This window comes from Pelodiscus sinensis, chromosome 4 (assembly GCF_052426305.1).
Source record: "Pelodiscus sinensis isolate ZL-2025 chromosome 4, ASM5242630v1, whole genome shotgun sequence".
NCBI lineage: Eukaryota > Metazoa > Chordata > Testudines > Trionychidae > Pelodiscus > Pelodiscus sinensis.
This window is the reverse complement of record NC_143055.1, coordinates 65,116,211-65,144,205: the sequence shown is the minus strand read 5'-3', so window position 1 is coordinate 65,144,205 and position 27,995 is coordinate 65,116,211. Positions and strand designations below refer to the sequence as shown.

The 27,995-nt window shown below is 42.5% G+C and overlaps 1 protein-coding gene across 2 annotated transcripts; it reads right to left on the bottom strand.

The window, feature by feature from the left end:
* Positions 1-47: 47 nt before the first annotated feature.
* On the bottom strand, positions 48-24,039 carry AGA (aspartylglucosaminidase). Of its 2 annotated transcripts, none has more exons than XM_075930243.2 (9): positions 23,773-24,039; positions 20,287-20,440; positions 16,325-16,437; positions 9,566-9,663; positions 8,428-8,545; positions 6,371-6,446; positions 4,283-4,390; positions 2,123-2,256; positions 48-1,070 (listed from the first exon to the last, which is right to left on the bottom strand). In XM_075930243.2, the coding sequence occupies exons 1-9, from the start codon at positions 23,969-23,971 to the stop codon at positions 970-972; spliced, it is 1,101 nt and encodes a 366-aa protein (XP_075786358.2). In that variant the 5' UTR covers positions 23,972-24,039; the 3' UTR covers positions 48-969. The 2 variants fall into 2 exon arrangements, with proteins under 2 accessions (XP_075786358.2, XP_075786357.2); XM_075930242.2 differs by having other exon boundaries at positions 9,566-9,678; positions 23,773-24,037.
* Between the last annotated feature and the right edge of the window lie 3,956 nt (positions 24,040-27,995).

Genomic DNA, 27,995 nt, shown 5'->3' with positions numbered 1-27,995 from the left:
GGTTGCCAAAAAGGTCTGTTAAAATGAAGAGATTTCACTAGCCATAATTCATTTTGTAGAATATTTAATACAGAAAAGTAAGTCATTCCACCCACAGTTCTTCTGGATCTGTCCTGTAGGCCTGAAATCTGTATATCTTAGGCAACAATGGAATGCTGATCACAGAAGCACTGCCCTCAATGACAGAACACAACATAGGAAATGAAATGAGAAGTACAGTATGGAAACCATCGTCTGAAAATGAGTCTATCAGCTGTTGGGATCCTACCCAACACTTTGTGATTGAAACATCTCCATTTGTTCCCAGAAGTAAAAGTAAAAAGGAAGGGAAGATATAGCATACCTGAGTCACAAAAAGATACAAATAAAGTAACTTCCTGACTTTTCAGGATATCATTTGCAATGCACTGCATTACTGTGACTGCACATCACAGAATGATGATGTATCACCACAAAAGAAGCAACTTACTTTGTTGCTCTCCGATCAGCCACGAAATTGTTCTTTCCAGTTCTTCTTGAAACAAAAGTCATGCAAACTTTCAGTTTTTGAGACTGATTCCAAAAGGTATTTTCCATTTTAAAACATAATCACCCATATACATCAGTAAAGTATTTAAATCCCACTTTATCATCAATAGATATTTTTGATCTCTATGCAATATCGTGTAATCTAAAAATAGATACATTTATTCATCTGGTAGATGAAACCAAACTGCCCACCAGAATTTGGATATAACCCACCAGATTATTAAATTAGTTTGCTAGATTGAGAAAAGATTAAGTTTAGTAACATACTGGTGGCATGCGTATAAACCAAAAAACGTTAAAACGAGGAGAGAGAGAGATGCTTTCTTCCACGTACTCACGTATCCATAAAAAAGGAAATGGCAGTGAGCCTTTTCCGCTTTCTTTTTCTCCGTGGTCTTTTAAGTATAAATGCAGTTGGCACAGAAAAAAAAAGTGAAAGAACTAAATGCAGTCTACTACTTGTTCAGATGAATGATTTAGCATAGGGCTATAGACCATGAAGTGAAAACGAGTGAATCCTGGAACTTTATTGCAGGCAGCACCTGGGAAAGTTAAACAAACAAACAAACAAACACCAAAGTGACTTACAGGGAATATTGTAAGATTAGTATTTTTTTTCATATTTAATGTTCTAAAGATCCAATTACTAATTTTGCTAAAAATGTAAATTTTTTTTTAGATTTCTCAAAAGCATTTTACTAGAAGTAAACAGTATGCTCATTACTAATGCACTTAATAAACTTAGTAATGTAAATTAGAAAGATATATCTTTACATTGATGAATATAATGTTCTCCTCCAACTCTAATCTCTCAAACACAGAACTATGGGAAGTAAGATATAGAAGCCATACTGATCAGCAAATTTTATTTTCTACTTATCCTAAGGCTTTGTCTACACTTCTAAGTTTAAAGTGCTGGCAAAGCACAGCTTTAACGCAGCAGTGTGGTTACAGCACCGGTGCTGGGATAGAGCTTTCTGAGGGCTCTAGGTAAGCCAACTCCATGAGGGAGCACAGCTCCCAGCACTGGAAGCCTGTTTACACTGGCTCTTGATAGCACTAAGACTTGCTGCAATTGGTGGGGGAAGTCTCACCCCTAAGCAAGAAAGTTACTGTGCTGTAAAGCAGTAGCATAGACAAGCCATAATAGTTCACTAATGAGATGTTCAGCACAATGACTGATCTTGTACCATTCTGAAACTCCGCTACAGTCACATTTGGACTGCCTTATGTCATGTCCCAAAGAAGTATGGTTTAAAAAAAAAACCCTTAAAATTAATCATACCTATAAAAGTATTAGAAAATGGGAGCTGTAAATGTTAAGTATTTATTAACTCCCCCAGGAAAGTTCTCTGCAAATCTTAGATATTAGGCTGAAGAACAACCTGGATTCCCTGGGTATTTGGCAAGCTATCATTTAATCATACACCTTTGGACCTAATAAAATGCCTGGTATTTGACAGTGAGAGTGCAATTCCCCCCAACAATGGTTAAAGTTAAAAAATGTTGTGGCCTGCTCCTTAATCAACCTCTATGTTTCACTTGCCTGTGTCAAAGTTCTCTGTGTTGAACAAAATATAACAGGAAGATTTACCATAGCTTCCAGTAGTGTTGGCACATATAACAGCACCAAAGAAGAATGGAGCATACTTCCGGATCCTGGAAATAACTTTTTGGCAAGCTATAGTTGGATCTGTTCCTGTCCTCATATACTCCACTGCTTGATAGCTGATTTAGGAAACAAATTGGAAGTTTTACTCTCTGTGACTGAGTATTATCAGATGACCTTCTAAAATATGACAGTACACTGAAAAAGTAACTACTGAACAAACTCCATGTTGAAAATATTATGGTATCCAGTTAGTGCTACAAAAACATGGGCTATATGCCCACTTATGAACAAAGCAAAATAATTTTTATTGGAACACAAATAAAAATTGAAGACTAAGCTACTGATCAACAACCTTCTGTTTGAAGTTTGTAACAGAACCCCAAGAATTGCTGTTTCTCCTCATTACATGATTGAACACAATACTCCAATCCTCATCTTACTGCTAGTTTCTAAAAGGCTTATAAACAGACCTAGCTTTAAAAATTTAGGCTTTCAAAGTTGGCTTCTTTTTGTTTGTCTGTTTTTGTTTTTTGAAGAGGTGAATTAGAAAATAATGAATTTCCGCTAAAAGTAGTCAGAAAGAATGTGGTAAAAGAATATTAACTTTTCTTACACAAGTCCAAGAGGGAGCATGCATGCAGAGAGACACATGTTATCCAACTCCCCTTCCATTTGTTATAATGAAGGTGTTTTTTTAATTGACTCAGATTTGCCAGAGAACCAAAGATTTTTTTGTTGAGGTGTTTTATTTTAAATGCAAAACCAAATTTAAATACCTTCATATTAGTAACAACAATATCGAACACATATCATTAGACTAATGATACTTCTGAGCAGTCCTACAGTGCACACTCTCAAAGTCAACAATTTTGAACACCACCACAACTTGGGCCTAAGAGTATTGTTTTCCTTTCAAGAAACATGTACTTATATGAAGCCACTGTGTCTTGTTACAATAAGAAAACCTCAATTAAGCAATGAACAATCTTTAATTCTGGCATTCTGGAAGAGAAGTACTATCACATTTCCTTGTCCCTTGACTCTATATCTTCTGTCACAGAGATACACGTTTCAGACTAACTCAACGAACTATGCAAGGGTACGTCTAGACTACAGGCTTTTTTTTGACAGATACTGTTGACAAAGCCTCTGTCAAAAAAGAGCGTCTAGAGTACAACCAGTACTGTTGACAAAGGAAGCCGCTTTTTCGACAGTCTAGATGCTCTCTTTCGAAAAAGCAGTTTGCATGCAAAAATGCCTTTTTTCAACAGAGTACTATCAAAAAAAGGCGTTATTCCTCGTAGAATGAAGTTTACTGCCATCGACAAAACTGCTGCATTCTGTCAATTTATTGTCAACAGAACATGGCGGTAGTGTAGATGCAGGTATAGTTTTGTCGACAAAACCCTGTAGTCTAGACACACCCCTAACGTTCTCTCTTATTTCAAGACTGATTTGAGGTAACTCTAGATCCACTGAGGTCTACAACATTTACAAGTGAATACGAGCTAGCAGGATTTGTACAGCCAGTTTTAGACTGAGCAGTTCAGTTATCTGAGTAGTTTGGATCACTACTCTATTTTATAAATAGAAATGCCTCTATCATCTGGAAGAGAATACTGTAGTGTATTCTATTTGGGACTACACGTGAAGATCATTTGCAAAATTCAGACACCCAGATTTTAAGCAGACTACATCATTTCTGGTAATAAAAAGGAGCAGGTAGAAATTAAGATGCTCACTATCTATAAAGTACAATCGGGAAGAAAATAGCCAACTGAGACCATTTTCTCTTCTTTCTAATGCTTATGTGTTTGTTCTCACAAATGAAACTGCAGGACACAAGCCATTTTTGGTGGACTGCATTTACATATGGAAGTCACTCATTCCTTCTGTCATTTTGGATTTGCAATGAGGTAGCAGAAAACATGTTTAAGAATCAGTAAGTGATTCATTGTCTATAATAGTGAACCTTATCTGGTTACAGCCATGTTGATTGGCATAAATAAAAAAAGCAACTCATGGCCAAATATGTATAAGCAGCCAATAAAACCAATAATTGTATTAATTCATCACTTTGTTAATTTGCTTCACAGGAATTCTCTGGCAAAAATGTATGCAATCTTCCCCAAACGGACAAACCTGGGTAAAAAGCGCATCATGATATCACCATCTCCAGTGGCTGCAGCTCCTCCAGCTGTACTGTCAGCATATGCTCCAGCTCCAGCTATTGGAGCGTCCCCTACACGACTAGAGAGGGAAAAAGGAAAAGAAATGCACCAAGTTAAAATGAAGACATTTATTTATAATGGACCAAACTGTGATCACTGTTACACTAGTGCGTAACTTGACTAATGCCAGTAGGGTTGCATTAGTGTACCAGAGCAGAACTAGATTCAATATTTAAAGGCAACTTCTTAAACAGGGTTCTTGTTTAAATCAATAACAGCAATAAGAACCACAGGATTTTACAGTTTCACATTTCAAAAAAACTTCTAAATTTACACCATGGTAATGAGAACATTCTATTCAGTAATAAGATAGACAAGACATTTGGACGCTCCAAAACATTGCCAGAAAAAAAGCAAAACCATCTGATGAAATAATGACTGCACTACAGGTTTAGACCTCCTGAGTATTCTTCCTTCAAGATACAGAAGGTTTCTGGTTCAAGTCAGTCCACTTCCATGGTGATTTAAGCAAATTTTGAAAAAAAATCACCCATTCCTAATAAGAGTTCATACAGAGTTATTCAGGAATAGGTCAATCTATAAACAAGTCCTCATTTCTCAATTCTGTTGTGACTCCTAAAATTCAGAAGATATTTATTGGTCAAATCAAACTTATTACTGACATGCATTTTTTATTTTTTTTAAACTTCAAAGAGTGAAAAGGCATGTCATTTACCATATTTTTAAAAAGGGCCAACAAGTTAACACGAGCATGAAAAAACAAATTAAATTCAACATCACATATACAGAGTACCGTGTTTTAGCGAATATAACCCGCGGGTTATATCGTTTTTACAAACTCCGCACCCTTCCCCACGGGGTATACTTGGGTGTGGGGTATACAACATTTTTTTTTACTCACCTGGGGGTGAATGCGGCTGCGCGGGAAACGGGAGGTGAGTGTTTCCCCTCCGGGAGGATTGGCCTCTAAAAGCTACCAGGGAGGTGAGTGCTCCCCTGCCCAGATCAGGCTCACAGGCAGGCATCACGGGGCACAGTGCCGGGCAGGCCATGCACTACATGCCTTGGAGAATGCCCCTCCCCCACTCTGAGAGCCCCTCCCAGCTGAACCTTTGCCAGGCTGGGGTGGAGAGCTGCAAACACCTTTGCCACCGCAGAGAGCCGGGGCCAAACTGAACAGCCTGCGGCTGAACAACATGGGGAAACTTACAAGGCGGGGGAGGGGCGGGTGCAGCCCAGTAACTTTTTCCCGGCATGGCTCTCCCAGAAGAGGGAGTGGGGGCAAAGTCTGCCCAAGAGCCCAGCTTGCTCTCTGGGAATGCTCCGGAGCCAGGGCAGAGGCATCCCCAGCAGAGGTGCAAGGTGGGAGACTCCCAGCCCAGGCGGTGGGTGGCCCACGCTGCAGATCGCTGCAAATCACCCGTGCCCCCTGGCAACCTGCTTGCAATCTTCCCTGCACCCCCTTGCAAATCCTCCTTGTAGCCCCTTTACCACACCTCGGAGCAGTTGCGGGCGCGGGGGTCGGTGGCCAGCAGCAGCAAAAGGAGGCTGCAGGCGGCCATGGTGCACAGGAGCAGGGGCAGGCAGGAATATATCCGCACCCGAATATAGCCCGGGGGGACGGGGTTTACTCGTGCGCAGGGTATATAGGGATTTCTAAACTCAAACGGCAAAAACCGTGGGGTATATTCGGGTGCAGGGTATATTCACTAAAAGACGGTAATGCTACATCCACAGATTCTTTAAACAATGCTCCTAAAGAACCAATTCTTGCTCCCATTTAAAAACAAAAGTAAAAAAGGGAAGACCTAAAGTCAGTTCTACTATATTTATATACAAAATTGAAAAAACAAGCGCATTACAAATTGTAATTACAGCAGCACCTACAAGATCCACCAGAAAATAGCCCTGTTGTGGTAGTCCCTGAATAAACATAATCATTTAGATAAGCAAAATATCACTTTGCCAACACAAATAATTACAAGAAATCAAGCATTATGCATACCATATGCATTTTTCTCGAGTTACAAATACTAACCCTTGCATTTTGTGGACTGCACCATTTGTAGATGTCCCCACTGCAACATTTCCAGAAGCACCAATTACAATCATGCCTGTAGATATAAACAATGGCAAAGCTTACTAAAAATAATTTCTAATATATTTGTTAATACATCAGTGTTACCATTCAGCAGCATGAAAACTGATATTTTGAAAGCTGTTGTAAAGGCCCTATTTTCAAACTGAAGTTTTACACTAAGGATGGAAGCAACTTGTTAACTATCCAATAAGTATAAGCTGCCTTTCTATCAGAGAGAGGCAGCAAGGGGAGAAGCAGGAGCCAGTGCGGGGGGGGAGCTGGCTTAAAAGCTGGTTTCCCACAGCACCAAACTCTGGCCGGAAGGTGGGGGGGGAGCAGGAGAGGTAAAGACACAGTGGGAAATGGCGCAAGTGGGGACTGAAGTAGTCTCCACTCGCACTGGTTCTGCTGCGATTCTGCTTCTGAGCCCTGGCAGGGTTCCTGCACATTTCAAAAGCAGAAGGCCCACAGAGAGCACGGTACCAGCACCCAACTGGTCCCTCGCTCCCTGCTGGGCTTCTGCTTTTGAACTGTAGCTAGAGTCTGGCAGGGCTCTTGCTACAGTTCAAAGACGAAGGTGCCCTTATCAACTAATCAAACAGTCAATGGAAATCCCATTGACTATCCCATTGACTATTTGATTAGTTAATTTATCTAAATTTAACTTCCCTATTTCAGACCTGAATTGACATTTTCAGAGGAATCTAAACATTGATATTTTAAAACATTTGAAAACTGGGCCATAGATCATCATCCCTGGTAAAATAATTAGAAACAATGTGCATAATACTTTAGTGAATGTTTATTTTATCCAGATTTCAAAGAATCCAAAAAGCCTCTAGTGATTTAGAGAATTTGTACATTAATAGTTTTATAATCTTAACCAAGTACAAATGAAGAGAAGACATGCCATTTCAATATATGATCCACCAACTTTGGGACCCCTTTACTTCCAGAAATTATGGAATTTCAGCCTCATTTCAGAGAGATTCTTAAAGCAATTAAGTAGTCCACTGAAGTCAATTTTGCTTGTTCCCAAGCAGTTTGATCAATATGTTTGCATGTCTCAGAACGTAACATTTAAATGGTAATTCCTTGGTAATGAACGTTTTTGAAGAGTTTTTTTCCCCTGACAATTACCAAGTTGGCAAAGATCCAGTCCAAAACTCAGAAGATAAAATGTAACTGATTGTTTGGAAATGTGTCCCCATATTCTGCAGTTCTGGAGTGTTTGCTATGCTGACAGCATGTGAAAAATTAACCATGAAATACAGGCAGTCCTCGACTTACGCGGATCCGACTTATGTCGGATCCTCACTTACGAACGGGGCTTTCTCGCCCCGGAGCTCGAGGCAGCGGTCCGCCATCTTGAACTTCGGGGCGAGAAAAGCTGCTCCCGGTGCCCCTGAGCTGCAGCTGAATCGGGACACCTGGGAAAGAGCAGCTGGGGCGCTGCAGGGTTGGTCCAGTAGCGCCGCACCTCGGCGCTGCGGGGACCAACCTGGCAGCGCCCCAGCTGCTCTGTCCCAAGTGCACCCAGGTCAGCTGCTGCTGAAACTGATAAGGGGCTGATTCCAGGTAGTCCGGGGCAAAGCAGCTCTACCTTGGGCTTTCTGTAGTCAGCCACTGATCAGTTTCAGCAGTGGCTGAATCGGGGACAGCTGGGGTGCTGCCAGGTTGGTTCCGCAGCCCCGAGGGGCAGCACTACGGGACCAACCCGGCAGCACTCCAGCTGCTTTGCCCCCAGCTTCCCGAATTCAGCCGCTGGTCAGTTTTAGCAGCAGCTGAAGCTGGGAAGCTGGGGCAGAGCAGCTCCAATGGTCCGGCTGCCTGGAGCACTTCTGGGTTCCTGATGGTGCCGGACCATCAGGAGTGCCGGACCATCAGATGCTGGACCATCAGAGTTTTACTGAAGTTTGAAATAATTTTTCTTTGAACTCAGTACAATTAAGTTGATCATGAAGTAAAAAAAAAAAAAATACATCTTTTAGCATAAAATAACCAAAGAGAGTTACCAATCGTATCATGATTATGAATATTTATTCTTCTCTGTGAGTTGATCCATTCTTCACTATTAAATTGTTTAGCCTGTTTGTATGGTCCACAGGATTTTGAAGCATCTGGTATTACGTTCTGTAATCAACATTTCAGTAAAGATGCATTTTAAACAAGATGCTTTAACAAATCTAAAATCCACTATAAAACTACAGCTGTACAATATTTTAAGATATCTAATACACAGTTGTACTGAAGTTACAAAAGCTATGAATATTCTTATTAAGAGAAACATTGATTGGCTTTCAATACTGTGCAGTACAAAATCTGTTTCTCTAACAGGTGCTTTCAGTTTAAAATAGCAGAACACTCATGAGACTCATTCTTTAGTCAAAAGTTGTTTGCATCCTTCAACAAGATAAAGAAACCAAAAAAAGCTAAGTTGCTGTTAGTACCACATTAAGAGATAAAGTGAGTCTCTTGTACTTTAGATGACTAAAGGTGGTTAAAAGCAATACTCCAGGCAGGACATTTTTTCAAGTAAATGAATAGGCAAGAGAATATGTACCAAATTAAAATGTCAATTCCACATCACTTCAGATTCTAGAAAGACAACACAACCTACAGGTGACTGGCTTCTGCAAGTATGTAACAGACTATGTACAGAGACAAGCATACTAATTATGTTTATCATTGACAGCTACCAATGTAGGCTTCAATTTAGGAAAGAATTAAGTATAAGAGTAGTCCTATGATTTTAAGGGGACTACTTCCATGTGTAAAAGTCACTCGTGCTTAAATACCTGCAAGATCCAGGTCTTAACTGCCAGTAAAGGATTTCATTTAGAGACTTAATTTTGATGCCTGACTGAGAAATTATCCCTTGTTGAGAGTTAGGATTGGCTCCCAAACTCAGAAATGAAAAATCAATTTTCTAACAATGTTTAACAGGATTCTGCAACTCAGATAGTAAACTGGCTTCCCATTCCCATGTTTATTAAGTAAGAGAGAATTCTAGAATTTTTAAAAACATTTAATGGATCATTCTTTGTTCCATATATATGAAGTATTTCTTTCTTTAATAAAAGTCAAGAGTAATGAGAAATGTTGAGTGATAACATTTCTAAAATAAAATAATAAAATAAAATAAAGCTGTACCTTCCAGTAGTTTGGCTGACAGCTTTGATTAAGCCACCTTAAATATATTGAAAGAGAATTCTGGGTGGTTAAATCTTCACATTGAAAACCCATGCTTTCTGCAAAAAATGAGGCTTTAACAGGTAAAAAAACAAATTAATCAATATTATAATATGAATATATTTAGTTTATCATAAAATATATGCTATGATCAAGATGGCCTATTAGTTGACACACAGCTCATCTCCTTGAAACTACAGGTAGCCCCCGACTTACGCGGATCCGACTTATGTTGGATCCGCACTTACGAACGGGGCTTTCTCGCCCCGGAGCTCACAGGCAGCGGTCAGCCACCTCGAGCTCCGGGTCGAGAAAAGCTGCTCCCGGTGCCCCTGGTCTGCTGGGGACCGTCTCCAGCAGACCAGGGACACCGCGAGCAAACCTGCAGCAGCCGGGGGGGGTCCCGCTTTTGCCAGAGGCTTTGCAGCTAGTGTGCGCTCCCCCCCCCCCCCCCCCAGCAGACCAGGCTTTTGTTGTGGACCCTGGGGCAGAGCAGCTGGGGCGCTGCCGGTTGGTCCCGCAGCACCACTCTGGGCACTACTGGACCAAGCCGGCAGCACCCCAACTGTTCTGCCCCAGGCGTCCTGATTCAGCCGCTGCTGGTCAGTTTCAGCAGTGGCTGAATCAGGACTCCTGGGGCAGAGCAGCTGGGGTGCTGCTGGGTTTGTCCAGTAGCGCCGAGGAGCGGTGCTACTGGAGCAACCCAGCAGCACCCCAGCTGCTCTGCCCCAGATGTCCCCAAGTCAGCCGTTGCTGAAACTGACCAGCGCTGACTACAGGAAGCCAGAGGCACAATTGCTCTGCCCCGGGCTTCCTGGAATCAGCCGCTGATCAGTTTCAGCACCAGCTGACTTGGGGTTCTTAAGTTGAATCTGTATGTAAGTCAGAACTGGCGGTCAGTTTCAGCAGCGGCTGAATCTGGACGCCAGTTCCGACTTACATAGATTCAACTTAAGAACAAACCTACAGTCCCTATCTTGTACGTAACCCGGGAACTGCCTGTATAGCATATTGTTCCTCAAATAAATGGTATATCCGTGTAATATCTGATACATCATCACAATCCAATTAATCATTTATCCAATTAATTCACACTATATCCCACACTTATAAAAGATGCTGTCAACTACATATGTTGTCCCTTCATTTAAATACATGTTCTCTATGACTGTGATCAAAGATCTTTCACTTCAGATGTGTTGCTGTACAAGAGGAGCAAACTTAACTACCACCAACTAAAAGCAAAAAAAAATGTGCTAACAGGCAAAATATAATTTAAGCAGGCAAAAATCTGAAACTAGCACATTAATTACAAAAATACTATCAATTTACTATGTAGACATTTTAAAATATGAGGTAAGCAGAGAAAGACTCAGATATCAATACCTCTTGTGAACAACTCTGACAATTTCTCAAGCTTTACTAACACTTTCCTAAAATTTAAATTTTATTACTAATTTTTTTATAATTGTCATAGTGTGAAAACAAACATCAATAGCAGGGGAAACTGAAAAGAATGAGAGCAGCTGTCACAGAGTGCCCATAGCAGTGTCACTGGTCTGGAGATATATATTGTCACCAAATCTGAAATAGTTGTGTGTGAGGATAAACTCCAGACCAGTGGCACTGCTATGGGCACCCGCATGGCCCCACAATATGCCAACATTTTTATGGCTGACCTGGAACAACGCTTCCTCAGCTCTCGTCCACTTATGCCCCATCTCTACCTACGCTACATCGATGACATCATCATCTGGACCCATGGCAAGGAGACTCTGGAAGAATTTCACCATGATTTCAACAGCTTCCACCCCACCATCAACCTCAGCATGGACCAGTTTACACGGGAGGTCCATTTCCTGGACACCACGGTGCAAATAAGTGATGGTCACATAAACACCACCCTATACCGAAAGCCTACCAACCACTATGCTTACCTGCATGCCTTCAGCTTCCATCCTGGACACACCACATGATCCATTATTTACAGCCAAGCACTGAGGTACAACCGCATATGCTCCAACCCCTCAGACAGAGACCTACACCTACAAGATCGTCAACAAGCATTCTGTAAACTACAATACCCACACGAGGAAGTGAGGAGACAGACTGACAGAGCCAGACGTGTACCCAGAAGCCTCCTGCTACAGGACAAGCCCAAGAAAGAAACCAACAGAACACCACTGGCCATCACCTACAGTCCTCAGCTAAAACCTCTCCAACACATCATTAGTGATCTACAACCCATCCTGAACAGCCCTCGTTTTCACAGGCCTTGGGAGGTAGGCCAGTCCTTGCCCACAGACAACCTGCCAACCTGAAGCATATTCTCACCAGCAACTACACACCGCACCATAATAACTCTAACTCAGGAACCAATCCATGTAACAAACCTCGGTGCCAACTCTGCCCACATATATACACCAACACCACCATCACAGGACCTAACCAGATCAGCCATACTGTCACTGGTTCATTCTCCTGCACATCTACTAACGTAATATATGCCATCATGTGCCAACAATGCCCCAATGTACACATTGGCCAAACTGGACAGTCCCTGCGTAAAAGAATCAATGGACACAAATCAGATATTAGGAATGACAACATACAAAAACCTGTAGGGGAATCTTCAATCTTCCTGGACACACAATTGCAGATCTAAAGGCAGTCATCCTGCAGCAAAAAAACTTCAGGACCAGACTTCAAAGAGAAACTGCTGAGCTACAGTTCATCTTCAAGTTTGTTTAATCCCGAGCTGATTGTGTCAAAGACTGTGAATGGCTTGCTAACTACAAAAGCAGCTTCTCCTCTCTTGGAATTCACACCTCCAGATCAGCTACTAGAAGTGGGCCTCATCCTCCTTGATTGGATCCACCTCGTCATCTCCAGCCTGATTCTGGCCTGCATATTTATACCTGCCTCTGGAAATTTCTACTACATGCATCTGACGAAGTGGGTCTTTGCCCACAAAAGCTTATGCTCCAACACTTCAGTTAGTCTGTAAGGTGCTACAGGACTCCTCGCCGCTTATTCATGTTTTAGTTATAGTAATCTTTGGCATTATCAGATTTGAAGAAATCAAATTCAGATAGACTTGTTTGCAGGTTTGGAAGTTGCCAATCTCTTCCATTTTGTACAGACACTTACCTTCCTCCCCCCCTTCTGTTCTGAAATGTGATTTGTCCTTTTCATGTGTTCATTTTTTTAAATTGTATCCTTTGGTATATATGGTTGTGACTATTTTCTTCCACTATTTGATCTGAGGAAGTGGGTCTGGCCCACAAAAGCTCATCATCTAATAAACCATCTTGTTAGTCTTTAAAGTGCTACATAGTCCTGTATTTTGCTTCAGCTACACCAGACTAACACGACTACATTTCTATTACTATTTGAGATTTATGTGCACCTAATGCAGTTTTATGAAGTTTTTAGGCATTTGCTCTTATCCAAATATTACAAAAAACCTTTCATTAATTTAGAAGTTAATTTTGTATTGCTTTTCTAACCCTATACATGTATTAGGAGTTTTATGAGCAATAGTCATGGTATTAAATGTTTAGATACTGGAATGCTAGTAAATGAGTAAGAGAACAACTGAGTTAAGGAAAGTCTGCTTATCCATGTATATTGATCCTCCTGTATGACTTCTGTAGCTTGTTTTTATTCCAGAAGTAAAAGCTGTTTGGAAACGTGCACTAATGTAGCATGTTTTTGCAAAAAACCCACCATCCATCATACTCCCTACCTGATATAATTTGGAGGCACTTAAACTGAAAAAGACTCTGAAGACTGTTTAGAAAGTCAGAAATATAAGATTCAATTATTTTCAGTACTGAAAACCAGAAGAAACATGAATTCCCATTAAAATTTTAGAGCCAGGAACAATAAACTGTACTTTCCACACATTAAAACAACAAATTATAGTAAGTTGTATATAATGTTGAACAGTTAAGAGCATGATTGTATTCTTATTTCTCTGTCATTCATTCATAAAAATTGTTCGGACCAAAAAAAAACAAAAAACAAAAACTAAAGGACACTATTTTAGTTTCAAATATTTTCATCATTTATTCTCCAAATGAGGAGAAATTTGTAAACTATGTGTACCTGACTATGTAGCTTTGATAAAAAGCAAAAACAATGCTGTGGAGAAACTCTTACAAAAAGTCATATTTTAAGGACAATTTAAAAAATTGTTTTTATTACTTTGTGCGGAATAGAAATTCACATTCCTTTCTTCAACCAATTGACTTTAAAGTTCAGCTCCATAGCCCATTAAGTCCTATATATTTCGAGTTTCCTTATCGTCTAATCATAACTCCGGTTATCTGAAGACGTGGGTTGTGCCCATGAATGCTCATGATACCATCTACATGTTTTGTTAGTCTATAAGGTTCTACCAGACCATGATTCTCCCATAACTGTTTGCCTTACCAATCCCTAGCATCATTCTGCATATTGGTTTCCATCATCCCAATGCTCATCCCATTGTGAACTCATCCTTCTGACACTAGGGATGTTAAAATGTGTTAAATTCAGCAGTTACAGGTTACTTATTCAGCGGTTACATAGTTACACGCAGGGTGGCAGTCAGCTCCATGGGAGCTGCTGCAAGCAGGGAACCAGCTTTTAAGCCAGACTGATTCAGAGGCAGCAGCACTAGGGGGCAGACAACTACCTGGGAGCCTGCATGTGCAGGGAGCCATCTTTTAAGGTGGCTCCCCACGTGTACTGGGAGCCTACTTGTAACTCTGAATGGTAACTGATGAGCCCAGGGTCATTGGATAACCATGTACACAGTTATACGTTCACATTCCTATCTTACACATGACACTGAAGCTTGTCACCTCTCTGACTCTCTCTTCAAACCTACCACCATCTCACACCAAATCTGCTCCTAAATTTAGCTAATTTCTTTCTTCCAAAAAACCTGGCTCTTGTATAAGCTTTCTACCCTCCCCACCACATGACATTTCTACCTATGAGGAAATCCTTTTATACCAGGGGTAGGAAACCTAAGGCGAGGATCTGGCACCCAAGGCTCCCCCTCAGCATTGGGGAGCCCCAGTTGATTGCTCCAGCCCTACCTCCCCTCCTGCAGCTTCCCCTGGGGGACTGGCATGCCAGCATTGGCTTCCTGCTCTGGGGAAAAAGTCCCTAGCCACACAGGCTGCAGTCAGGCAAACCAGAGTTGGATCTGACCCACCAGCTCTGACTGGCAAGAGGAAGAAGTGACTCTGGGTGCTGCCTCTCCGTCTGCCCCTTGCTGGTAAACTACAGCACTGCCTGGAGGCTTTTTCTCGACAAAATCTATTAGCCAAAGCCAGAGGAATGTGGGGAAGTGTCTTTCTGCTTCTTAGTTGGGGGAAGGAGGAGTGAGGGGTATGTGTGTGTGCTTTTGGTTTTTTTTTTTTTTTTTGGTTCTCACTTGTGTGGCACCCAACTGATGTATCTGTGGGCTGGTAACCTCCACCCCCCAAAAAAGTTCCCTACTTCCTTTTTATACCCTGAATTCCCATTGTAAAGCTATCTTGCTAGCAGCTTCCAGTTCCTTAATTATACCCACATGTAATAAATCTCCCTAGTTCTCAGTCATTATCAGACTTAATTCCTAGTATTCCAGATTGTGCTGCTATTTCCCAACATCTATTACTTTACCCCATCCCAAACCTCCATTTTACCTTAAAGCACAAATTCTTCTGTGACTATCTTTACTTCCCACTCTTCTCATTCCCTCCTGAATCTCTTACATGTTATGGATACTCCTCCTACCATGGCCATTACCATTAGTGACCTCCTCCTGATCAAATCAAAAGTTTCTATAAAGCATCTTAAACTCCAGCCTTCCTTCATCAGACGTAAATGAGTCCTTACATCAACTACAACAAAATCTTCTATGACTTGTCTCATTTCCCCATTCCATCCAAAATGCTGCTGCCAAACTCACCTTCCTCTCCTCTGATGACATCATCTCTTTTTAAGTTTCATCTTTGCCTTCATGACTTCCTCCATGCAGCCCCCTACACTTAAAAAACCCTTAAATCAATTAATCTTCCATTCTCTATTCATAGTCTTCCTAGAAATATTTTCTTCCATAAAGTCTAAATATATTAATCCACCAATAAAGTATTATGCTATCTTAAAAGATGAAACCTCCAATGTTTATAGAATTTATCACCACCCAGTGTGTTGTGCCCACCTGTACAGTACCTAATCTATTTACAAACTCTTTGAGGCAGGAAGTTTTAATGTATGTTTTTAAACTGCAAAATACAATGACTGTGCTCACTGAATATGAAAATGAACTTTAAAATAAACGTAGGTACCAATACTGCCTTCGTTTTTTAACAAAGCTGGCCTTGTATTTTAAAAGTAATATTAGCAAACAGTAGCTTCTATTTACATAGTTCCTTATGGTGGCGAAACATCTGTACTTAGTATCTGTATTTTCAGAGATATTATCATTGCAGCTGAGTCTGTAGAGGGAATATAAATCCTTCATTTAATTAAAGCAGAAATAGCAGAATAAAAAACCCTGATAATTTGTAGATATTTGATACTTTTAAAGGAGGATAAATGCATTTGGATTACTTAACAGCATTCTTATGAATAATGGTGGGGATACCCTCAATATCAAGACTGATCAATCATAAGCCTCTTTACTCAACAGTGATAATTAAGACAAGAGTAAGATTCAGAAATAACGGAAATATTTACCTGACTCGCCCACTAATAACGTGTGCTTAGTGTGCTGAATCACTTTCCGTGCCACACCAATAGCATTTTTTATACGTCTGAGATCTGCAACTGCTCCAACTTCCATGGTGTTGCTGAAACAAGAAGAATATGGAAGTGAAAAATATTTAAGGTGTGCATACATTAAACAGTAACAAAAGATAATAAAACAATTATATATCTTTTGCTATATATGCTTGGTATTTGTCTACACTAGGAAGTTGTACCATTTTATCTATATTAGTATAGTTTGAGTAGTCTAACACCCTTGAATGCAGTTATATCGCTATAATGGTACATTATTCCGTACTGGTGGAAATCATTGTTGTACTAGTATAACTATATACCTTCCACATCCTAATGACTTAAGAACAATTTGCACCTCTTTAAGTACCCTTTGTTTGGTTGTCAGCTTCTTGTAACTTGAACTACCTAATTCACTATCCTCCCTCCCCCCACACACTCCTTTTTCCACCCTCGCCTTCCCTTATTTATTCTTGAATCTAGACTTTCAATACTCCAGTCATGTGAAGAAGTGGGTTGTGCCCATGAAAGCTTATGATACCATCCACATGTTTTGTTAGTCTTTAAAGGTGCTGTAGACGATTTGTTGTTTTTTTAAGTTTTTCCAGTTACAGACTAACTTGACTACCCTTCTGAAGCTTTTGTACATCCATATTCATGTTTTACTAGTGTAAATATTTCAGATATAAATAAATACACCCCTAAGCAAACCAGTTAGACTTCTAAGTACAGGGGTATAGGCCAGACTTAAACAATGAACAACATATAAAAGATAAACTTAAAAAACAACAAAGGGTCTGGTAGGACTTTATAGTGGTAGACTATAAACCAGACCATTTGTTGTTTAAGTTTATCCTGTACACACTAACTCAGCTACCCCCTGAAGCATCTTAAAGTCAGAACAAAATTGTCAGGCAAATAAAATTTGTATTGAAATTAAAGAGAAAATGGTTCTCTATTAAGATTACTCCAATCCTTCAAAATAAGCCACACTGCTGCTTCAGACAAACTGCTGTATATGTACAGTACACTAAATTTCATTTTCAAGGAGAATCTCTACAACACCCAGGGACTCCATATGCTTCCCTTAGCTACCATATGTGTCAACCCGGCTATCGGAAATGAATGTCAGGGACTGCACACAAAAAAAGAAAAATGTTTAGTTAAATTTGAAACATGTCATGGCAATTTATTCCCTGCTTGGCTGGATCTTTCTTTCTGTCTTTCTTTCTATTGTAACCAAGATTATCAGTTAACATCACAGTTTGAGTGTAATGTAAACGCTATTGAGCACATCAACACAATGGAATGGTACATATAACAATGCTTACAACAGACTAGGGATGAAAGTGACTAGAAGACTATCCGATAAGCATAAGCTTATCAGACAGCTGAGCAGTAACTTGACTTCCCCCTTCCCTTGCTGCCTCTATCAGCATGGCTCTTGTACATTTCAAAGGCTGAAGTGGCCACAGTGGGAACACAGGGGAGCAGGGCACTACCTAAGTAGTGCCCTGCTCCCAGTGGCACCCCCCCTTGCTGCCTCAATAAGCAGCAGCAAGGGGAAGAACAGGAGCTGGTGCTGGGGCAGCAGTTGGCTTAAAAGCTGGTTCCCCAAAGCACCATCTCCAGGGTGCTACCTGCTCCTCCTTCTGCTGCCACTCTCAGAGACGGCATGGTGGGCAGGGGAGGCGGGGGGAGAGAGGAGATAGGGACGGCTGCTGTGAAGCAGCCCCTGTCCGTAGGGGCCCCAGTGGGGAGCTGCCCCTTCCCCGCCCCCTGTGAATAGGGGTTGCTACCACCAAGCAGCCCGTTTGTGGCAGCCAGCCTTGTCCAATGCGAACAGAGTCTGCTCAGGACCAACCCCCGTTTCCAGCAGACAGGGCTGGCTGCCACCAACAGGAGCTGCTGGATTCGGCGCTAGCCAGAATCGAGCAGTCCTGGCTTACACGGACTGCTGTGCCTCTGCATTTTAAATGTAGTAAAAGCCCTGCGGCTCTTAGTACATTTAAAACACAGAGACACATAAGAACGGCCATTCTGGGTCAGACCAAAGGTCCATCCACCCAAGTATCCTGTCTGCTGACAGCAGCCAGTGCCAGGTGTCCCAGAGGGGGTGGACCGAAGACAACAATCAAGCGATTTGTCTCCTGCCATCCATCTCCAGCCTTTGACAAACAGAGGCCAGGGACACCATTCCTTCTCCCCTGGCTAACCTATATGAATTTATCTAGGTCTTTTTAAAACTCTGTTATAGTCCTAGCCTTCACAGCCTCCTTTGGCAAAGAGTTCCATTGGTTGACTGTGCACTGTGTGAAGAACTTTCTTTTATTAGTTTTAAACCTGCTACCCTTTAATTTCATTTGGTGTCCTCTAGTTCTTACATTATGGGAACAAGTAAATAACTTTTCTTTAAAAACAACAAATGGTCCGGTAGCACTTTCTAGACTAACAAAACATGTAGATGGTATCATGAGCTTTTGTGGGCACAGCCACTTCTTCAGTACCCACGAAAGCTCATGATACCATCTACATGTTTTGTTAGTCTAGAAAGTGCTACCGGACCATTTGCTGTTTTTTTCTGAAACAGACTAACGCGGCTATCCCCTGTAACTTTACTTTATTCACCCTCTGCACGCCACTCATGATTTTATATATCTCTATCATATCCCTCCTCAGTCTCCTCTTTTCTAAACAGAAAAGTCCCAGTCTCTTTAGCCTCTCCTCATATGGGACCCTAATCATTTTAGTTGCCCTTTTCTGAACCTTTTCTAATGCCAAAATATCTTTTCTGAGGTGAGGAGATCACATCTGTACGCTGTAATCAAGATGTGGGCGTACCATAGTTTTATATAGGGGCAGCAAGATATTCATCTTATTTTCTATCCCTTTTTTAATCATTCCTAACAACCTATTTGCCTTTTTGACTGCCATTGCACAGCACGGGTGGCTCCCGGAGCTGGCACGAGCCGGGACTGCTCAGTCCCAGGCTGAGCTGTCTCCTGGAGCTACCATCACTGTGGCTCTGCAGAGCCATCCTATCAACAAATTGTATACAGGCAGTCCCCGGGTTACGTACAAGATAGGGACTGTAGGTTTGTTGTTAAGTTGAATTTGTATGCAAGTCAGAACTGGTGTCCAGATTCAGCCGCTGTTCAAACTGACCAGCAGCAGCTGAATCGGACTCGCCTGGGGCCAACACGGCAGCAACCCAGCAGCTCTGCCCCAGGTGTTCCCAAGTCAGCCACTACTGAAACTGACCAGCGGCTGACTACAGGAAGCCGGAGGCAGAGTTGCTCTGCCCTGGGCTTCCTGGAATCAGCCGCTGATCAGTTTCAACAGAGGCTGAATCTGGATGCCTGGGACAGAGCAGCAGGGGCGCTGCCGGGTTGGTCCCACAGCACCAAGGTGCGGCGCTACTGGACCAACCCGGCAGCCCCCCAGCTGCTCTACCCCAGGCTTCGGTGAGAAAAGGCTTGCCTGCTGGGTGGGGGAGAGGAGCGCAGCAGCTGCGCCCCCTCCTCCCCGCAGCAGACCAGGGAGACGCGGAGCGGCTTTTCTTGCCGTGGAGGATGCAGGCGGCGGGACCGCCGAGACACGCCATGGTCCCGCCGTCCACGTCCTCCACGGCGAGAAAAGCCTGGTCTGCTGGGGGCAGGGGGGCGGGGGGGGGCGCACTAGCTGCGCCTCCCCACCCCCAGCAGACCAGGGAGACGCGGTCTGCTGGGGGGGGCGCTAGCTCCGTGTCTCCCGGCGACAGTGGGGGAGGCACCCCGCACTAGCGGGGTCCCCCCCCAGGTTCGTAACTAGTGGTCCGACTATATGATTAGCCTGATAACCACATGTTAACATTCTTACATCAGTCGGAACTGTGCTAAAAATTCTTAGGATCACTCTTTACATTGGTGTAGCTTTCTTACCCGTCCATAATCATGGCATCTAATGTTGTTTCTCCGTGTTCATCTGGACTTCCTCCAAACCCTACAGTTCCATCACACTGTTCAATCTCACACTGACCACAGCCTCTCTCTACTGCATCCAGCTCAGAGCCTCCTGACTTTAAGGTACACCATGCTGTAATCAACACAAACAACTTAAGTAAAAATAATTATTGTCTAATCTGTAATTTAAAATTTTAAAAACACACAAGAAAAATACACCTATATGGAGGTAAAAGAAATTGTATAATGTGTTACAATTCTTAGATGAAATCTAGAGAAAGTGTTATTTGGGATATAAAAAAAGTCAACATTTTTTGCATTATTGGCTACTGTTTCTGAAAGGAAAGCACAGAAATATATTTGTAGGGGATAACTTCCCACTGAACATTATCTACAACTATAGTGTATTTAATTCTACGTTAAAAAAAACAATAATTGATTGTTGTGTAATCAAGCATTCCTCTCCAAAGTGTGACGGGCACTAAGTATACACACACAAACTTTCACACAGGTATCCAAGCCCACATGAAATCTAAATTAAGTCTGTTTAGCAATGTAAGATCATGTACACTTAAAAAAAAACCTTACAATATGCCATAAAAACAAGTTATGTTAAAAACATTTCCTAACAGCCATTTCAGAGAGAATGAACCATAAAACATGCAAAGCACAAAATTAAACCCATCAGTGTTTAAAGGTATATAAACAAACAGGAACTAAAAATAGCATTTATGCATCAATAAACATAACCATATTTTACCCAGCACCGTTGCTGTCATCTGCCTTTTGAGATCTAGTTTGTGGATCCAAAAAGGTTTTTTATGTGAGTCATACAAACGGCTCAGCTGAACTTGATTTATGGGCCTTGATTCCACAAACTGCTTCATGGGATCAGAATTCCGAGTCTATCTATTCTAAAGCCACAATGAAGTAAAGGGAGTCCAGCATGAATGTAGGGATCCACTCTTCTACAAACAAATGGCAGGATTAAGACATCCTGTAAATATTTATGTGCACATGATGCTGTATAGTGAGGAAGGTAATTGACTACATAAATAGGTCATCACTTCTGCAAAATTGTGATAAAACTTGTGCAAAATATACCCTTTTAGAAGCACCCACAAGTTAGTCCTTCAGGAATACAAAAAGAGCTGTGAATTTGAGCCTCTGTATATCTGAAGACACGTTAGCAGAGGCACACAAAGGCTGCGTCTAGATTGGCAAGTTTTTCCGCAAGAAAAACTTGCCAGCTGTTTACACTGACCGCTAGAATTTGCGCAAGAACACTGACAATCTAATATAAGATTGTCAGTGTTCTTGCGCAAATACTATGCTGCTCCCGTTCCGGAAAAAGCCCTCTTGCACAAATATATTTGCGCAAAAGGGCCAGTGTAGACAGCTAAAAAGTGTTTTGCGCAAAAAAGCCCCGATGGTGAATATGGCAATCGGGGCTTTCTTGCGCAAAACTGCGTCTAGATTGGCACGGACGCTTTTCCGCAAAAAGTGCTTTTGCGCAAAAGCATCCATGCCAATCTAGACGCTCTTTTCCGCAAATGCTTTTAACGGGAAAACTTTTCCGTTGAAAGCATTTGCGGAAAATCATGCCAGTCTAGACGTAGTCAAAAGGTGTAAGCAGAATTTGCAATTCACATGAAGAACTGCAGAGCCTGTACCTGCTAGGCAATGAAGCCATCTCAACTCCATTAAACAGCTAGGATTTGCCAGAAAAGAGGTCAAGCTAGGAAAGACAAGAACAAAAGCACCTTTTACCTCTTTCTTCTTTCCAACCACATTTCTTGAGTATTGAACTTTCAGAAGAAAAATTCTGAATACAGAACTGAATTTGGGCAGTAATTTACCTGTTTTAAGTTTCTGCATAACTTATTTCTTTTCTTAGTTAATAAATCTTTAGTTAGTTTACTAAAGGACTAGCTGCAGCATTGCATTTGATGAGATCTGAAGAGTACCTTGATTTGGTGGTAAGCAACTGGCTTTTGAGGGCTGGAAGAAAGCAGCATGTGACAATTTTTGATTGGGCAGTAAATGAGACTGGAGCACTAAGGGGACTAGCTAAAGACATTTAGTGGTTTTATGGCAAGTAAAGTGACTCAGGTTTGACTAAATCTAACTATAGGTTACACCACCACTTTGGGAGTGTTGCCAAGTTTGGCCAGTCTGATCTAATATTCAATATGTTGTTTTTTAGTTTATCCTGTACAGACCAACTCAGCTATCCCCTGAAGCTTTTTATCTGATACTGGTACTCTCAATTGTGACCTCCACTAGACAACAGTGATGCCATGCTCAAACCTTACTATTCTGAGAATTTCCAAGGGTTGTTTTTGTGATGCATCTCAAAAATAATCAGCTTAAGTATGTGCATTTGTGAAACAGGCCTTACGCTGGAAGTGTGATATTTCGTTGCTGAAAAAATGGATAACTCACTTAACTAACAATTAATAAAGGAAACAATTTCAAAACTATTGTTTAGCTTGGTTGCTTTTTAAAAATCCATCTCTACAATCTGTTCCCATCTTTGTAGATGACAGTAAGAATGAATACTCCTCTGTAAGTTACAACGTACACCTAACAGCAGATAAACACAACATCGAAAAATATGATGATGTTCAGAACTGCTGCTGTCTAAAGAATTATTTGGGATGGATTCTAAAGAGACACTGAATTTTTAGGAAAATATATTTTAAGCACACTTAATTAGGAATGTGAAAGGTTAAAGGTTAACAGGCTAAGTGGCTAACCAGTAAACATCACCCTAAATGGTTACCACCCTAGGGTTAACCCTAGTGGCTGGAGAAGCTCCTGGCCCATCCTGTGGGGGATTGCTCCAGCCCCACAGGGTCCACCACAGACAGAGGCTACTGCAGCTGGCAGAAGCCCTGTCTGTGGCAAATCTGACCCCACTCCTCCAGGCGCTGGGCAGCCCTGCTACTGAGTAGACTTTGCTGAGGGCTCTGCAATATTATATAAGGCTTATTTAAGCAGTGGTAATTGTGTAACCTCTAAGATTTTCAGCATTTACCTCTTATAACTCTACTTTTAATACTTATGTTACTAAAATCTATTCAGATGGTGAGAAGTGAAAGGCATGTAAAAAACTCAAGTTTGTCGCAATTTCGGGTGTTTCCTAGTTCAAAGTGAGAACATTTTTAAAATGTCCTGTGTGTGCATGTTCCTAATGGAGCGCTATTTGGTTTTCAAACACTGGTGGGGAAGGGCAGGTTCTTCTTAAAATTATGGGCAAAAGCAGCAGCGAAAAACCACTCCGCTCATTCTTCAGTTTGCAAATATTTTACTAAACTGTAAGAGCGACACAGAGACGCGTCGCTTCCGTCCTCCCCCCGCGCTCACAGGCAGCGGTGCAAGACCAGGGTCGCAGCCGCCCCGCTGCGGGAAGGAAGGAGAACAGGAGCGCCCCTCTGACCCGCCCGCCCGGAGCCAGGACACCTGTTTCCGTCGCTTTCCGAAACGCCCAGGTGTTGACGACTAGAGGCAGCGCAGCTGCACCGGCGCGCGCCGCCCCGGGCACAGGCAGCAGCAGCAGCAGCAGGACTAGCAGCGCTCGACAGTGGCCGAACCCCATGGCCGCGCGCCGGCAGCATTCATTCATCATCCGGGCGGCGCGCGAGCGGCCCAGCTTCCGCATTCCCGCGCTCGTGACTTAATCACGAGACCACAATTTCACAATCCCTGCGGAGGACGCGCCGCACCTCCAGGGACGCTCGTGCGCGAGCGGCCGGGGAGGAGCTATCAAGACTGAGCGAATGGCCCCGCCCCTCGTCGCCGTTGCGTGCTCCCTCCCTCCTCGCTCGCGAGCAGTGCTATCACCGCCACCTAACCCCCGCCCTCCGGGAGAGGCCGCGTGCTGCTGAGCTGGGCGGCAGGTCCCGCGGCTGGTGGTGCCGATGGGACAGGCCTGCACCAGGTGCACACGCCAGCTCCCTGGGGTGGAGCTGCCCGTGGTTCCTCACCCGAAATCCGTGGGTTAGAGGTGGCTCCTGGGAAATGGCCTCCAGGTGCTGCCTTAGGACCCAGGCATTGGGAGCCTACTCTCTCAGGCCAGGATAAGCTGTGGGCAGGCACACAAATCAGAGCAGGCATCGCTGCCAGCCAGGAAAGCACCTGTGCCACATGGATGACTGTCAGCCCACGGTCAGGGCAGTGAGTGGTGTGCGCGCGCGCTATACACCTGAGACTTCAACTGCTGAGACCGGGGTCCCTTGTAGTGGGCAACCTGGAAGAGGTTGACGGGCGCCCCAATAAGTTTACAGGGAGATCTTATTACGCTTCAGATTTTAGCTGCTAGAATCCGTGATTCCTTCGCATTGGGCAGCCTGGGGGAGGCTGAGAAGTGCCCCAACGGATTTGCCACCTGGGAGTGACACAAATCCAAACGCCCAAGCTCTCCCTATATCTGTCCCTTAAGACCGGCTGAAGTTCTTTAAATTGTGCCTGGTTCTGTTACAGCAACTGAAGGAGTCAGGTTAAAGCTTAAACAGTTACTATTTTATTGTTACAGGGTAAACTTAGTTGTTAAATGCTACTGCTGTGTTACAGATAACACAGTCACTACAAAGGACAGGACAGAAATTACACTAATAAGTTACTTATAGGTACCATGAAACCCCTTTTGGTTCTCTGAGCTCTTATTAAATGCATGCAAAATAGACACATAGCAGGTATATATTCTCACCCCTGTGTTCCAGACTTGGCGTGGCCAGCGTCTTTCTCTCAATCCCTCGGGAAGAAGTTGGGCGTCCCACAGACCTCGGGAGACAATCAATACCTGCCAGCAAGTATAGATGATTGGAGCTCAAATGGGGTGGGCTACTAAACCTCTTTTTATACTCCTTGGGTCATGTAGGCTTCTTCCTGGGCTCAAGTGGCCAATTAGGAAAAATGGCTTTGAATGCCAAGTTTCCCACAAAGGGTGCAAAGCATAATTCACACCTGGGAAAATGCAGACAATGGGCACCTCTGGTATGTGATGGGCGAAGATTCCTCTCCTGGGACAGTGCAGGCGTGTCAATTACTGGTACTAGCCATCAGAACTGCGGGAGGCCCCGGGTACTGTCTGGTTTCTGTTTATGGTAGAGTCAGGGACAGGCAGCACACCTGCATTCCCAGGGCATCAAAGGCTGACTACCTTTCTCTTGCTCTCTGGCGGAGGGGCAAAACAAGATGGGGTTCATGTCTGGCTACAATGACTCTTAGCAAAAAATACCGAACCCCCACCAAAAAATGCAAGGAAAAAAATTCTGTTGAGGAAAAAAAAAAGTACCAGAGGCGAAATGCAGTTGTGGCCTCTTTAATTCCTGGGCCATTCCCCCTGCCCCAGCCAGCGTGAGTTGCTGCATGTTCCAAGAAGCCTTCTGTCGGGCACCCAAGCCGGGCTTTGAGAAAAATAGAAAATACCGGACATTTTAGATATCTGGTATTTTTTGAATTTTTTTACCAGACAGAAGGCGCAAATACTGGGCTGTCCAGTTCAATACCGGATACCTGGCAACCCTAAGCAAGGCACAGAGCAGTGGACTACCCTCATCTGAAATCGGAATGTGTGTTGTTTGTTTCAATAATTATGCTTTGTAATAGGGATATTAAGGATTAGTCGACAAGTGTACTATCTGATAAGCCAATGCTTATCGAATAGTCAGTCGACTAGTCGATCCCCCCTTGCTGCTTCTATCTGATAGAGGCAGCAAAGGGGGGGGGACAAAGGGTACTTCAAAGCGGCAGTGCCGCATGGCTGAGCCCGGGATCAGCTGTGCGGTGCTGCTGTTTTGAAACGCCGCGGTGGCGGAAGTCCCACGGACTCCATGTTGTGCTGCCGCTTTGAAATGCACAAGAGCCCCTTCTGGGGACTCTTGGACATTTCAAAGCTGGCATGCCCTTGTGAAGCTCGGAGACAGCAGGACTTCCTGCTGACCCTGGGCTGCATGCAGAGTTCTGCATTCCTCCTTTGAAATTTACAAGAGCCCCAGTAGGGCCCAGTAGGGGCTCTTGTACATTTCAAAGGAGGAATGCTGAAGTGCCTATCGACTACTCATGTAGTCAATTAACCATTATTTAACATCCTTTTTATTGTGGCACCACACTGCTGCTGTTGCCAGCTCTCATAATATTTGATCTTTGCTGAAAACAGCAACGCCAGGAGTTGTGGTTACCAGGGCAATATCATGTGTCATTAAAAAATAGTATTTTAGCCATCATGGTTGCGGAGAAAAACTTGAAAAGGGAAACCTAAATGCTCACAAACCAGAAGACAAAAAGCATTCACAACTTCTTATTTTGAAATCTTATTTTTTTGTCATAGATTAAGAATACACATAGATTAAGAATCAGGTTCCTATGAGAAAAGTTAGGCTCTTTTTATATATGATTGCAAGACTCAGGTTCTTGGTCCACTCTGCTTTTATATGAGTGTCTCTTCTAGCAGATACAAAAAACAGGACTATGTAGCACTTTAAAGACTAACAAGATGGTTTATTAGATGATGAGCTTTCGTGGGCTGGACCCACTTCCTCAGATCAAATTGGCACAATTTCTTCCACAATGGGAGTGTTTCTGTGATGGACTTCAACCAAGAGCGGCCCGAGGCTGGATGGAACAGCTGGCGCCCTAGGTGGGGCGGCGCAATCGGCACACCTGCCTGCATGGCCGTCAATGGCCATGACATCATCATCGGGCGCCCAAGCCATCGGTGCCTTAGGCAGCTGCCTAGTTTGCCTAGGCTCACGGGCCGCCCCTGACTTCAACCAATTTCTATGATTTTTACTGTCATGGCAAATCATTTATGTTTCTCTTTTTAAAAGAAAAACAATCACAATTTATATCACATAATTTCATAGTCATGTCAGTTGTGCTCAAAGTGTACTGATTAAAAAACACCTACAACAAATGGTTTAAAAGTCTTTAACATGATATTATAGGAGTTTGAATTATTTTAATGCACCTGGCTTACCTGATGGTAGCATGTGCTCAGATATACAGTCAATACAAGACACTGTGTTCAGAATAATTGCATTCAAGCAATCAGTTATTTCTTAATTAACAACAAGAAAAAAACAACTGCTGCTGTTCAGAACTGGGATGTTATAAAGGTATATACTTTTCCACTCTATGTCATTGGTCTTCTGGAATACATCCTGGGCCAAATTCAGTGAACTTTTACCAGGAATGTACTTGGCCTTGTATAGCTATTCAATTCATTAGAAAGAGGGAAATTAGATGTCTGGATCTTACATATGACAAGGTCACATATGTAGGCATTTATAAATTGACAGTACACCCAAGTTGGTTTAAAAAGCCTGCAGCTATATTATTATTATTATGACAAAACAATCCACTAACTTTGGAAGGCTATTGTAGTCGCCAAGCAATAGTATTATCCTTTATTACAAAAGTCAACAACATAATAAAATACACTTAAAATATTGAGTCTAGACACAAGAATAATTTGACTTTAGCTTCCAAGATTTCCCAAGAGTAAAACTACAAGAAACCTTATTCAGGTAAATACCCAGTTAGCTAATTCATTTCTGATATTAAAGTTCTTATTTCTGCTATATATCTCTTTATAAGGTTGCAGGGAAAATATAAGGGCAAGAAAGTTTGAGTTACTGCTAGCTTAAGGGAATAAAGAGAAAAAATGACTACTAAGAAAGTAG

Coding starts and splice junctions, on each gene's coding strand:
- AGA (XM_075930242.2), bottom strand. CDS start 23,971: ATGCGGAAGCTGGGCCGCTCGCGCGCCGCCCGGATGATGAATGAATGC. Junction 9,679..16,324: donor GTTATTAGTGGGCGAGTCAG/GTAAATATTTCC, acceptor TACCTGTTAAAG/CCTCATTTTTTGCAGAAAGC. Junction 8,546..9,565: donor GTCAGCCAAACTACTGGAAG/GTACAGCTTTAT, acceptor TGTTGATTACAG/AACGTAATACCAGATGCTTC.